The sequence below is a fragment of the Symphalangus syndactylus genome, chromosome 17 (assembly GCF_028878055.3).
Source record: "Symphalangus syndactylus isolate Jambi chromosome 17, NHGRI_mSymSyn1-v2.1_pri, whole genome shotgun sequence".
In the NCBI taxonomy this organism is placed as follows: domain Eukaryota; kingdom Metazoa; phylum Chordata; class Mammalia; order Primates; family Hylobatidae; genus Symphalangus; species Symphalangus syndactylus.
Window position 1 is genome coordinate 26,677,035 of NC_072439.2, and position 15,370 is coordinate 26,692,404.

At 39.4% G+C, this 15,370-nt stretch overlaps 1 protein-coding gene across 2 annotated transcripts; it reads left to right on the forward strand.

The window, feature by feature from the left end:
• Nucleotides 1–2,757: 2,757 nt before the first annotated feature.
• On the forward strand, nt 2,758–14,101 carry AVPR1A (arginine vasopressin receptor 1A). Of its 2 annotated transcripts, none has more exons than XR_010116609.1 (2): nt 2,758–7,169; nt 8,852–8,974. XR_010116609.1 is itself a non-coding variant. In XM_063621311.1 (2 exons), exons 1-2 carry the CDS (start codon nt 5,619–5,621, stop codon nt 9,136–9,138), a joined length of 1,266 nt encoding a protein of 421 aa, XP_063477381.1. In that variant the 5' UTR covers nt 3,959–5,618; the 3' UTR covers nt 9,139–14,101. The 2 variants fall into 2 exon arrangements, 1 of the variants encoding a protein (XP_063477381.1); XM_063621311.1 differs by having other exon boundaries at nt 3,959–6,597; nt 8,852–14,101.
• Nucleotides 14,102–15,370: the final 1,269 nt, after the last annotated feature.

Sequence of the window (15,370 nt, forward strand, 5' to 3'; positions counted from 1 at the left end):
ATGTTTTTTCATGTTTGACTTGCAGCACTTTTTAGAATCCAGTACACTCTCACTTTCTCTCTCTCTCTCTCTGTGTGTGTGTGTGTGTGTGTGTGTGTGTGTAGTTAAAGAATCTCCTTCCCTGGATAACTTTTAAAGCCACATATACACTTACCTGACCAGATTCCAAGACAGAAGAAAGACTAGAACCATTTAAGTCCCTTCCAAATACAAACACTGACCCCCTTTTTTCAGGGGGTAGAGATTTAAGTGCTGCTCAAAGGCAGCTCCTCAAGAACTCTTCTCTAATTTATCCAGTCACTAGGCATTTTCTGAATTTTATATTCATTCAGTACTCAAAAATAAGTTTCTGTTACAACATTTGTTAACTCATTCCACAAAGATGTGTTAGGTGCTTTCCATGTGTATGGGAGGCATCAGGGTATGGAGGGGAGAGCCCAGGCCTTGTCTTCAAATGGAGCTATGTGTAAATCCCGTTTCAGCCTTGTGGTTAAGTTGCTTAACCTCTGTAATCCTTGTTTTATTCATCTGTAAATGGGATAATAACTGTGTCCTTATACACAGTTTATAGTAAATATTATTTTAAAGGTTATATGAAATAACGAATATAAAACACTTTGCTCATGAAGTAAGAACTCAGTCAATGTGTAACCCAGGGCTCTTGGGTTTTTGGGTATGCACTGTGAAAAAGTACCCATTCATAACAACAACTTGAGTTCGTGTTGTCTCAAAAAGTTCCAGGAAGAAGCTCAGCCCCAGGAGAACAAAAAACTGGTCATATGCAGAGACGCCTGATATAGAAATGAACTTTGGCAAACTCTCCTCATTATCATACTAAAAACCCCACCCGAGGAGGAGCTTCTTTGTCATTTTCTAAACATACCGGTGTTTGGAAGCATGATCTGCATCTGTGCTGCCTTTATCCCACCTCTACGTACAGTGACTCAGCTAACCAGCCCAATAAAAGCCCTGTTTTCACCATTGTTAGGGGAGACACTGCTTTGCAAACTATCCCTGTTGTCTTCCTTACTTGTTGCATAAAATCTTGTTAAATCCTTCTTGGTGTTGTGGTCACTGGAATATCATGCACTACACCATTGACTTTACCTATTGTATTGGTAACAAATGTCAGTAAATGTTCATATTATCTATTATTATTGTCACTAGTGTCATCGTTATTACTACTCCTACTATGATTGCCCTGTACTTGGTTTACCAAAGAGGAAACCAAAAATATGTAATACCAGTGCAGATCCTACAGGATCTCCTAGTCTTTGTGAACCCAAAGAATCTGAGACAGGTCTCAATCAATTTAGAAAGTTTATTTTTGCCAAGGTTAAGGACACTCCCTTGACACAACCTAACAAAGTCCTGATGACATGTCCCCAAGGTGGTCAGGGTACAGCTTGGTTTTATACATTTTAGGGAGACATAAGACATCAATTAATATATGTAAGATGTACATTGGTTCAATCTGGAAATGTGGGACAACTCAAAGTGGGAGGTTTCAGGTCATAGATAGATAAGAGACAAACGGTTGTGTTCTTTTGAGTCTTTGGTCTTTCAGTGAATAGATAATTTACATGTGAAGAGGGTAGAAGGAATAGTCACTTATGCCTTAGTCTGGCTCAGTGAATCTGCAATTTTTGCTTAAACAATAGGGCAGAGGAAGCAATCAAATATGCAAAGAAACACAAAAAGTGGCTCAACAGTCAAAGACAGGTTTATTTTGGAGAATAAACTGAGAGGGGCTTCTGGCCAATTTCAGTCAGGAGCATTCTCTCTTACAAACTAAGAGTATTTATTGGTTTAAGGGTAAGAGAACTTATCACCGGTGTGGAATGTTTCTGTATAAGGGAGAAGTCAATTTCAGGGTTGGAATGTATCTGGTTGGAGGGGAGGTTATCTTGGGGCTGACATATCTCTGGTCAGGGAGGGGTTTGGAATGTTTCTGGTCAGAGATGTTATTTGTGGCTTATGGTCATCCTGGCCTTAGCCATTAGGCTGATGCCCTTTGGATTTAGGTGGTTTTTTTTTATCAAGATAAACTTTAAAATGGCAGTGCTTGTCCAAGATAGCGATGCTCCTGCTCTGTCACCTTGTCCTGTGACATGTTCATCACCATTCCAACGGGAAAGTAAAAGAATGGGGGGTTTCCATGGTAAAATAACCTTGGAAAACATTGATGAACAAGGTTAAGTAAGTTTCTTTTCTGAAGTTTCTCAGGTCCTTTTTATGTATAAATCACCAGGAGAGGGTGGGATGCATACACAGCACTTCTCCGACATATTTAACCACAAAACTCTTCTCATTGCACGTATGTAAATTGGGAATATGTTGCTTTAATTGGAAGAGAAAACGTTAATGGTAAAATAGGAGGTAATTTGGAGGATTTACATGTACGAAAAAAAGAAAATGTTTTGAACACTGATAAAATGCCAGAAATTTAAACAACTATTTATATAATCCTTGCAGCAGTTGCATTGTGTTTACTCACCAAGATTTTACAGATGAAGAATTTGAAACTCGAAGATGAAAACAAAGTCTTATTGCTAGTAAGTGAAGGAGATAGCTGCTTCCATGAATTGAAGTACTTCTCAAATATCTGGAATTACAAAGTGAGAGAAAAGAAGATTGGTAAATGAAAGAGAATGAGTATTCCAGGATATGTATGCACAACTTCCTTATTTTTTTCATTATTTCACCCCTAAAATTTGTTAACTGAAATCCACAAAGAGTAAGAGGGAAAAGGTAAGTCTTAATAATACAAAAAGTACAGAGAAAATGTAAATTGCTCTAAGAAAAAGCACAAGATGCCACATAAAATATTGTCTGTGGTGTTTTCTTTTTCGTATTTTAAGACCACAATTATTTTACTCTCTATGGGGTAACTTTAATAGCAGGTCCAGTGAGGCATATGAGTAGTGAGTCTATATTGTAATGGTCCTGCTTTCCTTTGTGTATAAAACCAGTTAAATTAAGTCAAAAACATGTTTAAAATATATGGGTTTAAAAAAAAAGGGACTGGTTCTACAATCTGCAGTGAACATTTTTTTTCCTGCTTTCTAGGCCCCATGACATCCAGCACAACCAGTGAGAGACAGATAGATGGATGATAGATAGATAGATAGATAGATAGATAGATAGATAGATAGACTGATACATGATACATAGAATGGCCAGATGCATACATATAAACTTACATCTATGTATCAAGCATATATATATTTGATATATATGGATAATTGGTACTGTTGTCACTGAACAATAATATCTTCCAACTGTATCCACCAACATAACTTGAGAGGTTATTTTTATAATTTGGATAATTGGATATAGTTTTATGATTGGATCAGATTGTCTGACACAGATGACTTCCTGAGAGGCCACCACCCTATCTCCTGGAATAAGAACCTCCACAGAGATTTTGGTGAGCTTGTATTGCAGATTTCCTCTCCTGAAAAAAACCTAAAAGCTCAAGTGGGTAGGGCCAAGACCCACAAAATTACTAGGCTGTGGCCAACAGACCACTTTTGCAATACCCAGACACTAGGTTCAGTCAACATTCTTTCTCATCAGGAGCACTAACAGTGTAATTTGTGACTTAAAAGAAAGTCAATTCTCTGAGTCAGTGACTATTACCTAATTGCTTGAAGGATTTTTTCCAGATAGGTGGTCTGGAAACTTTTTACCTGCTACCTTCCATCCCTGAACCATTTCAATCTTCTGCCTCCTGGATATCTTGGAGAAAATGAACCAACGCAACACAGCTTTCAGTTTTTAGAGCATTTCCCCCATACAGAACATTGTCTTACCTGATCTTCCCGATGACCTCAACAACAGGAAAGGCAGGTCCTTTCATTTCCATTTATAAGACGCACAGACCCAGGATTATCTAGCCACAGGAAGCAGGACTCCAGATTTCAAGTCCAGCATCTTAAAATGACAACCTTGGTAACTCTGCATGAATGAACTGGACAGTAAAGTGGAATTATTACTGGGAACTGCAATGAATAAAATCTTTTGCATTTTTTGCCTACGTTTCACAGAGGGTGATATTTTTCTGAGACAATCAAATTTATACCACGGCCATAATACAGAAACGTTCTGACCAACAAAGTCATGCTCCTGCATCTACGTAGTAGGTAACTGCAGAAAGGGCTTCCTTTCTTCCTTCTTTGTGAAATTGCCTGAAAACAGCTCCCCCTTGCTGTCCGTCGAGGCATATCTTCACCAACGTTAAAACAGAGCTGAGGGAGATCGCATTTCTGCCTCCCTCCGGCCCTGCAGAGGGGCTCCAGCTATTCAGAGTTAAGGGATTAATAGGTAGATGGTGGTTTCTCCTCCTTCCCAGGGCCTCTTTCCTCTCTTGAGATTTCCTCCTTCTCACTTCTGAGCACAGGAGCCGGGCGGGTTTTCTGTCCCTTGCCCTGGACAGCACTGCCTGGGTGGCCGCTGTCCGGCAGCTGCTCTTTGTCCACCCAAAAAGATGTCCCCAAGACTCAGTAGTAACCAGACGGTCCCCACGGACTACTGCGGCCAAATTTCCGCCATCCCCGCTGTGGGAATCAGGCTTTTCCCGCAGAAAACCCCAGGAATCTAGAGAAAACTCCGTAAGTCCCTAGTCTCCACAGAGAAAACCAGGAGACACTCCCCCCAAACTCCGCTGTGAATACAGGCACAGCAGCCACAGGGGCTGCAAAGTGACGAGTGCGTTCTTCCCGTCTCAAACATAGGGTAATAAATAGCATGCATCGAAGATATTACTAGGAAGAGATAGCTCTTTAAGTCACGAGAGGGGAGAAATGTTTGTCCCGGGAAAATTTGCCTCGGGAGTAAAATTTGCCAGACTAGCTGCACGGGTGAGCTCGGTGAGAAGGAAGAAACCCGGATTGGAGGAGGTGAGGTCGAGAGCCAGGTTCAGGTGCAGGAGCTAGATGGGTGGACGCCGGTGCGTGGACTGGAGGTTTCCAGGTACCGCGCTTAGCGTGCCTGTTGAAGTCAAATGCATGGTTAAGGAGGCTAGCGAGGAAGACTAGTGAGGGAAGCTTGTGGAAACGGCTACGAGCCCAGAAAAGGCATGACGCGTCCAGTTCTCCAAGTTTTTGGAAGGGAAGAGCGGGAAAGCATCACGATCCCGCCTACTGTGCGGAGGAATCTGCGAGTCTCCCAGCTCCACCCCCTCAACAGTGATGCAAAGAGGACAAACACCGACGTAGGGAGAGGAAAACATAAAAAAATTGCAGGGAGCGGGGAGTAGGCAACCAGCAGTCTTCCGCCAATAGGGCGAGAGGGAGCGCGTCCCGAGGAAACGAGCACCGCGTAAGTACTTGAGTTGGGAACCCAGTGCTTCCGGAAGCTCGGAGCTCACCTTCCCGACCTCGCCGAAGTTGAAAAAAGGCAGAGCAGGGAGAGGGGCCGGCTCACCCTGCTGAGAGCTGCTCAGTGGGCAGGCGAGACGCTGCTCCGGGAGACGCCCACTGGAGGGATCGCAGAGCCCGGCAAGCGGCGAGCGCGCCAAGGACGGTGCGCTTCGGGCGAGGAGCCCAAGTCCTCCGAGACGGGGAGGGAGCGGCCCGCGAGGGCTGGGGCTCCGAAGAGGGCCGAGTAGGTGCTGCATGGACAGCATGCGTCTCTCCGCCGGTCCCGACGCGGGGCCCTCGGGCAACTCCAGCCCATGGTGGCCTCTGGCCACCGGCGCTGGCAACACGAGCCGGGAGGCCGAAGCCCTCGGGGAAGGCAACGGCCCGCCGAGGGACGTGCGCAACGAGGAGCTGGCCAAACTGGAGATCGCCGTGCTGGCGGTGACTTTCGCGGTGGCCGTGCTGGGCAACAGCAGCGTACTGCTGGCTCTGCACCGGACGCCGCGCAAGACGTCCCGCATGCACCTCTTCATCCGACACCTCAGCCTGGCCGACCTGGCCGTGGCATTCTTCCAGGTGCTGCCGCAAATGTGCTGGGACATCACCTACCGCTTCCGCGGCCCCGACTGGCTGTGCCGCGTGGTGAAGCACCTGCAGGTGTTCGGCATGTTCGCGTCGGCCTACATGCTGGTAGTCATGACAGCCGACCGCTACATCGCCGTGTGCCACCCGCTCAAGACTCTGCAACAGCCCGCGCGCCGCTCGCGCCTCATGATCGCGGCCGCCTGGGTGCTGAGCTTCGTGCTGAGCACGCCGCAGTACTTCGTCTTCTCCATGATCGAGGTGAACAATGTCACCAAGGCCCGCGACTGCTGGGCCACCTTCATCCAGCCCTGGGGTTCTCGTGCCTACGTGACCTGGATGACGGGTGGCATCTTCGTGGCGCCCGTGGTCATCTTGGGTACCTGCTACGGCTTCATCTGCTACAACATCTGGCGCAACGTCCGTGGGAAGACGGCGTCGCGCCAGAGCAAGGGCTCAGAGCAAGCGGGTGCCGCCTTTCAAAAGGGGTTCCTGCTCGCTCCCTGTGTCAGCAGCGTGAAGTCCATTTCTCGGGCCAAGATCCGCACGGTGAAGATGACTTTTGTGATAGTGACGGCTTACATCGTCTGCTGGGCGCCTTTCTTCATCATCCAAATGTGGTCTGTCTGGGATCCCAAGTCCGTCTGGACCGGTACGTGCCGGGAAAATAGAGGAAAGTGCAGGGATAGGAGTGTGTGTGTGTGTGTGTGTGTGTGTGTGTGTTGTGTGTGTGAGAGAGAGAGAGAGGGAGAGAATGAGAATCTAGCAATTTTCTTCATAGTATCTTCTAGGGCAGTAGTTTTTAAACTTCTCTGTGTGCATAAGAGTCGCACCTTGGAGGAACACTGTTTTAAAAAAAAAAAAAAAAAGCAAATTCGTGGATTCCCCATGCAGACATTCTACTTAAGAATGTTTGGAATGGGGCTCAGGACTCTGCATTTGTAGTGTGCAATGATCCTGAGACCACAATTCCAGAAACTGTGTCCTATAGTCAGCCAGGCAACTACAAAGCCGAATAATGACTTTTGCCAAATCACTTGCTACTATATTAACACCATTTCAAGTCTATTGGATTCAGGAAAATATTTTTACTGTCACAGCTGCTTTTTGTTGGATTGTGAAAAGTATTACGATTAATTTTAAAAATGTGTAGAAATGCCTCAGGGGCAAGGATAGAAACAGACATATATTTCTAAAGAAAACTGGAGAAAAATTCTTTAGAAGGTGAGTAATTCCAATTTGGCATTTAGCTAATAATGTTCCTTTCTCGTTATAATCTGTTTATTTTTTTCTAACAATGATGACTTTAACACTTTTTTCTTGGTATTTCAAAGCAGAATTTTTGATAAACTAAATTCGTTAGACTAATTCATTAGTCTTTCACCACTAATTTGACCACACAGCTCTACACCTCTCCACACAACTATTACAGTAGTTTACTGGAGATGTTCTCTACACCTACTATTGTGTTTGATTTTAATTCCTTCCCAAACTAGAAAAAACAACTTCATAGTGACTTGCAAAAAAATGATTTAATTTTGCATTTTGAAAATATTTTCTTCTAGTAAAGACAAAAATTCAAACTAGATAAAGTCCAATGCTTGTTGGAACTCAAACCAAATAAATTCAATGGTACAGTGGTTACCAGAATGTTTCTGGTAACAGGAAATAGGTATCTGGGAGTAGCTGTCTCCTTTTGCTTTTTGGAATTGGAGTAGGGGAGGTATGTAATATGCTTCGGAAGTTATATTTGCAGATAAAACATTTCAGTATGAATTTCAGTTAAATATTCTTCCTGACTATAATACTAGCGATAATGAAAAATACAATATAAACACTTTTATTTTTGGTTTACTATTTCTTATCTTGCTTGATCTTAGAAGCCTCTTAATATTGTCAATCAAATAAAGAAATTCAGCCTAATTATTGCTTTAGCAGAATTTACACACAAGTAATAAAAACTTCAATTGTGCATAGATATGTTGGTGATTTTCATTCTTTGTGAATACCATCTTACCCATGGCTCCTGATCACCTTTGACAGCAGCATCTTAGCACTAAGTATGATTAAATAATAACCTGTAATTGTTTTCTGGCATAACAAGAGTGAGAAGATCCAAGTTTATATTTAATAATCAAGGAAAAGTCGGTGTTTATTGATTATTCTTATTTTCAGAAAAGGTATATTATCAGCACAGTAGCTCCACTGTGAAAGGTTATAATATTTATGCAGTTTACCAGTGCTAATTATCATAATTATCATAAAATATTTTAGAATCCTGTTGGAATTTCCTAATTCTGCTGTTCTTCTTGATATAATTTGTTTGAACCACAATCACAGATGGTTTTCTTTTAAAATCAAACCAAATTTCTAACCAAAGAAAAACAACTAAAGCTTATATCATCCAGGAACTTCTGTACAGTTTTCATATTACAAGAATATTTAAAACTACTAAATTTGATACCTAATGCAATATTTTCTCCTGAGCTATTAGGATAAATACACTTTGGTATACGTGGTTATTATGGACTCTTAAAATTTCATTACAATCGTAGTCATTCTATAACTGTTATCTCATTAGCACATGCTAGTTGGAGTGTAGAAGATAGAGATTTTTTAAATGAATTATTTAATAGTCTTAACCTCATAAAATTCCCACTCATTCTATTTAAATATTTTGATAGTGTTTTAAAAATACTTGAATTAATTTTAAGGCATCTTGCTTACAAAAAATATTTTATAGTCAAGCAATTTTCAAACACTCCCCATTTCCCTGATTGATAAACAAAATAGTTCATTTTCTATGATAATCCAGAAGGTTTTTCCTTTTTAATTAGTTAATAGAAAAATGAGTTCATCCATGGCTCACTTACATTACATTATTTCCCTTTATATTTTTCATGCAGAATCAGAAAACCCTACCATCACCATCACTGCATTACTGGGTTCCTTGAATAGCTGCTGTAATCCCTGGATATACATGTTTTTTAGTGGCCATCTCCTTCAAGACTGTGTTCAAAGCTTCCCGTGCTGCCAAAACATGAAGGAAAAATTCAACAAAGAAGATACTGACAGTATGAGCAGAAGACAGACTTTTTATTCTAACAATCGAAGCCCAACAAACAGTACGGGTATGTGGAAGGACTCGCCTAAATCTTCCAAGTCCATCAAATTCATTCCTGTTTCAGCTTGAGCCCTGTGTTCATGCAACTTGATTCTTGTTATTGACTTTTTGGCCCATTAGCTGAATTGAGCTAGAAATCGCAAGAACAAATGCACTTTATTGATATAACCATACATCAATTCATTGGGTACAAGACTGTGTTTCTAGTTGCATTTTCACATTGCTACCAAAAACTAGACATTATTTTGTATGGAATATTAATGAAAACATGCTGTACTAAACTATGCAGGTCTAATTCTCAGAAATATAACAGAGGTTACATTTTTAAAGGAAAAATCATAACCATCCTAGCTTTATATTTTGTTGTTGGTTTCTTTTATTTTCATTTCTAACGTAAGTAAGACTTGATTGGTTTAAAAGTCGTATAATGTGCGGCACTATTTCTGAACAAAGAGAGCTCATCATCAGCCTTAGTATTCAGAGAAAACTTCAGAGAAATTATGTTTTCATCCAATAAAATTAATTTGTGCCTCAGAAAATGCAGCCTTAAACAGTGTCCTGGAGATGGGATGGTACCTCCTGGGAGTACAAGTGCCTGGGGCGTAATGAGCTCCTGCTCATTGTGGCCAGTTTAGAGTTCTATTAGAAGCTATCAATCACCTTGCATTTCAAAACGGTAACTTTACAACTGGCAGTGGCTTCCTTTTGGTTCCTCACATATTATTGGTCAAGAAAAGCAGGAAAACTGAGATGCTGAAGGTGAGAGGAAATGTTGTTGACTGGCCAAAAATATCTTTTTTCCCCCACTGCGAGGTTGTTTTAAAGTCAGATTTGTATGAGGAAAGCCAAATTTTATTAAAAGAGTAGAAAAGGATTGCTTAAGGTACTCTGGACTTTCTCTTGGACATTGTAAACGTATTTTGATCAGTGCTACAAGGGTATCCTGTGCGATGCTGGATATTAACAAGATCATTATCTTCATGTTTGGGGAATTCAGATTCATAATATGAGTATCCTGAAGAGTGACTCAGGATATAAAGTGTCCCAACATGTTTAATTAAAAATAGCTTTGTATTTCCAATCTCTCACTCGTCTAACAATTGCAAAGCAGAGATGAGACAGGGTTGGGACATGGGTGACAGATGGAAAGAGAACTGCTCTGTGCCCAGACTGGCTTTCTTCATTATTAAATCCACGACTTAAGGCAAGTTTCTTAAACACATATAAAGCCTCTGTTTCCTTGACTTACCATGGGGTTGATAACACTTACCTCACAGGATTGTTGTAAGGACTAAATGAAATCAAATATGTTAAAAGAGCTTCAGAAATAGTAAAGTACTATACACATGCTAGCAGTTGCTTTTATTATAGCTTTGGGATCTCCAAAATTGCACAGATGTTTTCCAGTTTATTTTTCATTAACTAGAATTGGCTTGTTTCATGGCTGGGATATAAAATCCTAAAATTTAAATATAGATCCGCTGATTCATTGGACAACATTTCCAGTGACCACTCAGCTTGACTTCTCCTGCCTGACTCAAGTTTTCCAATTTAAAGACAGAACTTGCTTTTCTTTGAATGCAGGTAGATCAAAGCCACCCACAAGCATCAGTTTTTTCCATTTTTAAACAGAGACCAATTACACTACTTTGCTGTTGTTATTACATTTTTCATTAATGGAAATCAGTGATTTTTTTCCTAGCTATTTTGTTTGGCTGCTTCTTCTTCTTCGAGATCATGCAATGATTTGAGGATACATCATAAATATTTTGCATCCTTAAGAGGAAATAATAGTTGCTTTTTTTCTTGAAACAGAGTCTTGCTCTTTTGCCAGGCTGGAGTGCAGTGGCGTGATCTCGGCTCACTGCAACCTCCGCCTCCCGGGTTCAAGCGATTCTCCTGCCTCAGCCTCCCAAGTAGCTGGGACTATATGCGTGTGCCACCACGCCCAGCTAATTTTTATGTTTTTAGTAGAGACGGGGTTTCACCATGTTGGCCAGCATGGTTGTAATAGTATTATTGAGTTTCTTTTTTTACCTTTGTAGATAAGAAAATGAGAACTGGATAGCACTGTGAGAACCCAGAAGCAATAACTTCACTCCTCTTCATTCTTCTGCCTTTTGAAATTCTCAGCCCTTAGGCTCCTTGTATTGATAGGCCTAAAAACATGTTTCCAAATGCTTTATAAAGATTATAAACCTAGGGGCTCCCTAGGTTTTCTTTTTTTTATTTTTTTTTTAGTAGAGACGGGGTTTCACCGTGTTAGCCAGGTTGGTCTCGATCTCCTGACCTCGTGATCTGCCTGCCTCGGCCTCCCAAAGTGCTGGGATTACAGGTATGAGCCACCGCGCCCGGCCAGGGGCTCCCTAGGTTTTGAAATTCTTCTTTCTAAAAATAACAAATATGTCTCTTAAAGGGTACTGTCCAATATAAGCCATAACTAAATTAATTAATTCATTATTTGAGTTAGAGTAGCATCTCAGTAACCCCGCACTCGAAGACTGTCAGTCCTTTTGACAACTCTTTGATAGTTCAAAAACTAAAGCCTTTTGGTTTGGAACTAAGATGAACCCATTTTTTTCTAAATCCATTTCCAAAGTAAGAACCTCAGAACCTATAGATCTTGCTTCAAAATGTTGATATGTACTCCCAAGCAAAACAATTCAATTTTAATGTTATTTCTGAGAATAGCTCACAAAAAGAGTTCATATCACCCTACCCTGTTGTATTTTCTCCTTTTAAATGTATTGGGAGATGAGATAGTAGAAAATGGGCTGGGGAAAAATGAGATCTGGGTGCTAGTTCTGCACTAGGCAAATATGTGGTCTTATTCTCTGCGGTTTAGGCTGAGAAGTTTCATCTGTCTGGTTGCTAAATTTTCTCAATGTTATGTACCCAGAAATGGAAGTCACATATCTCAAAACAGTATTTCAAATTGGAAGGAACCTATCTACCTGTCTGTTTCAGAAGAAGAGAAACTAAAAAAGTATTCCGGGAAGGGAAGTTTTCCTTTTCTTGACCAAAGAGAAGACCTGAGATATTATGCCAAATAACAGCTTACAGTGAAGAAAAAAATGTGTTGCAGCACCTTATTTTATTTTTCACAGTTAACAGTGGGAAGATCCTGCAAGTACACAATTTTAATGCCTCTATGTGGGTATTAGGAATGTGATACATAAAAAATGTCCATCAATAGGGAGAAACTAGTCAATTGAGCATTTGATGAATATTAACTGATGATGGTAAAGAAACAATTTAGAGTGCATTATTAAGTGCTTAATGGGTTAATTTTGGAGCTTGTATTCTGAAGTGTAAAACTACTTTGCTTTTATTTTGAAATTTCATTTGGAACACAATTGTGAAGGAAATCAGTGAAATTCTTGGGTTAATTATATACTTGTTTTACATATAGAATTTCCATCATCATCAAAGAAGTCTTATGCCATGATTGAGGAAGGGTATGGTTTTAGAGAAAAAATACTAAGCAGTCTTAACAATACACAGGACTCTGCCAAGCTTATTACAGTTTCTAGAATGGACGACCACTAATGATTAAGAAACAACTTTCATCTGTTATTACACAAGAAACCCAATTAGGTTAAAGTTTGATGTTTTCAGACTGTAAAGCATATGTTTTTGTAACTTAATTGGACTTTTGGAGTGTTAAATTATGGCTTCAGAGTTTGACTCTACCTAAAATTTAGTTAGATGCCAACTAGGGAGAAATTAAACCTAATCCTTCACCCCAAATATCAGAGGTTAGACAAACCCATGTTAATTGGGGCCTTATGGATATTCATATTGGAGGCAATAGCTTTATTTAGAGTAAGCCCAGGACAGGGCTGTCTGGGATGCTAGTTCTGGAAATGCAGAAGCAGCCACTGTATCCCTGCCCACCCCCTCCATCCAGCCCTTTTGGTACCACTCAGTATTGTTGACAACATTTGGAATCATAAGTAACATAGGACAGTAAGTATTAGAGAATGATTCTCCATTAGAATTGGACCTCAGCCAATTTGAGCCAAAATTTAAGAACTATTCAGAAGAAAGTTTCTTTCTTTTGAGTGTTTAAGACAGTGTAAATGGTTCGAATCACACACATTTTATGATTCCATTGTATACATAATCATTTTAAGAATATTGTTTTAACATGATTATTAGGCATACTAAGTTATCATGAATGAAAATGTATATGTGACCTGTAGTATGTCATATATTATTATGGCTAAATGTTAAATGTCATTTTTTTCTTTTTTAGTTTTATGTATTTGTGTATGTATATACCCACATTTTTACATTGATTTATGTTCTAAATAATAATTAAAACAAAGTATCACAGAATGAATGAAATCTTTTTGTGTTCCAGGGTCACATTATTAATAAAGTCAGGAAAGAAAATCTGATGATAAATCTGATATAAATACCAGAATAATTATGATTAATATAAAATATGAAGATATGTCTTCATACTACAGGATTTCTGACTTGAATATATTCTATAATGCTTTAATTCATTACCATAACAAATGTACTAAGAATTAATGTTGCATCTTTAGTATTCCATTTTATGGAGCTATTTTTCAAATGTTCTATATCCTCTAGCTTATTATGCTACGTAAAATAATTTCAGTGTGTTTTTTCCTGGGGCAATTGAATGATTCTTGTTTTGAGTGGGTGATAAAATGTTTTGTGATAGTATCTAATATTTGGTCCTTTACAGAAAAAATGGCTTGTGATATTATATTGAAAAAACTATGGTATATTTCCTCAATTTTACTGTGTGTTGGCTTGTTTCTATAAATACAAATAAGTTTTGGATTTGTTTGAAATAATTCTTTTACAACTTAGTTTGACAATGAAATATATTTCAAGTTAATTATTTTGACTTTGAAAAACTAAAGACCGGTTTTACAGTTGGTAGCTATTGATAGGTTGATATTTGAGCACAAAAATGTTTGTGCTTTAGTGACCATAGCAAGAGTAAGTGAAATTTGTAACTGCCCTTTCAATAAATTATAATTAAGGAATCAAATGAATTTTGTTATAGTCTGTATTTAGACAACCAAAATGATCGAAGTTAGCTGAGGTCATATTTGTCATTCAGCCCTAAAACATCATCTATGTGCATTTATTTCTTAACATCGGTAAGACTGACTTCTGGGGCCTAAACATTAAAAATATTCCCATTTAATAGTCTTCAAAATTAGAATTTTTTCCCAGTAGACTAATAAGTTTAGATTATATTAACTTTATAATATATTGTCTAACTTTTTTTTTCTTTTACAAGTTAAATCTTAATAACACAAACTAAAAGGTTTATTTTGGGTTTGGTTTAAACCATAGAAGCAGGGAATGCCCAGAATGGAAGAAAGAGAATTTGAAGTATCTATTTTAAAATATGACTGTTATTTCAAAACATTTATAAGTGCCTAAAAATAAACAATATTTCTACCAAAGACATTTTCACAAAGTCCTATGGATCAGGTAAAACTAAAATAATAGTTTCATTGTACACCAGAAGAGTCCTATAAAGAAATTCATAAAGGAACATTTTTAGTGCCAGTCATATAAAAAATATTCAATTAATGGAATTAATGTAGATATTCTAAATCCACATATACGTATACACACATATGTATATAGTAATCCATATGTGGTATTATAAAATATTGTGAATGTTTACAATAAAAAGCTTTAATTACAAGAAGCAGTAATATGTACGGTGACAAAAGTACTACAGGAGAGAATCAGGAGCTCTGGTATTTCCACCATCTATAGGCAAATGATCTTAGGAAAGTCATTTTAATGCATCTGGGCGCTTTGGTAGGCTGAGGTGGGCAGACCGTGAGGTCAGGAGTTCGAGACCAGTGTGGCCAATATGGTGAAACACCATCTCTACTAAAAATACAAAAATTAGCCAGGTGTGGTGGCCGGCGCCTGTAGTCCCAGCTACTCGGGAGGCTGAGGCAGGAGAATTGCTTGATCCCGGGAGGCAGAGTTTGCAGTGAGCCAAGATCGCACCACTACACTCCAGCCTGGGTAACAGGGCAAGACTCCATCTCAGAAAAAAAAAAAAAAAATCATCTTGGTTTAAACAAAGAAAGGATTTACAGATTCAAGCCCAAACTTAATCCTAATAGAAAGGCTTTGTCACCACCAGAGTAATGGACACTTGTCCTTAGGTACAACACAGTGGGACTTCAGCAGAACTTAAAGTATATGTCTATAACCCCCAAACCCCTGCCAAAAAATCCAGCTTTTATGGTTCACCCAAAGCAGCCATGTTTTTACTGCAACCCCA

Coding starts and splice junctions, on each gene's coding strand:
- AVPR1A (XM_063621311.1), top strand. CDS start 5,619: ATGGACAGCATGCGTCTCTCCGCCGGTCCCGACGCGGGGCCCTCGGGC. Junction 6,598..8,851: donor TCCCAAGTCCGTCTGGACCG/GTACGTGCCGGG, acceptor TTTTTCATGCAG/AATCAGAAAACCCTACCATC.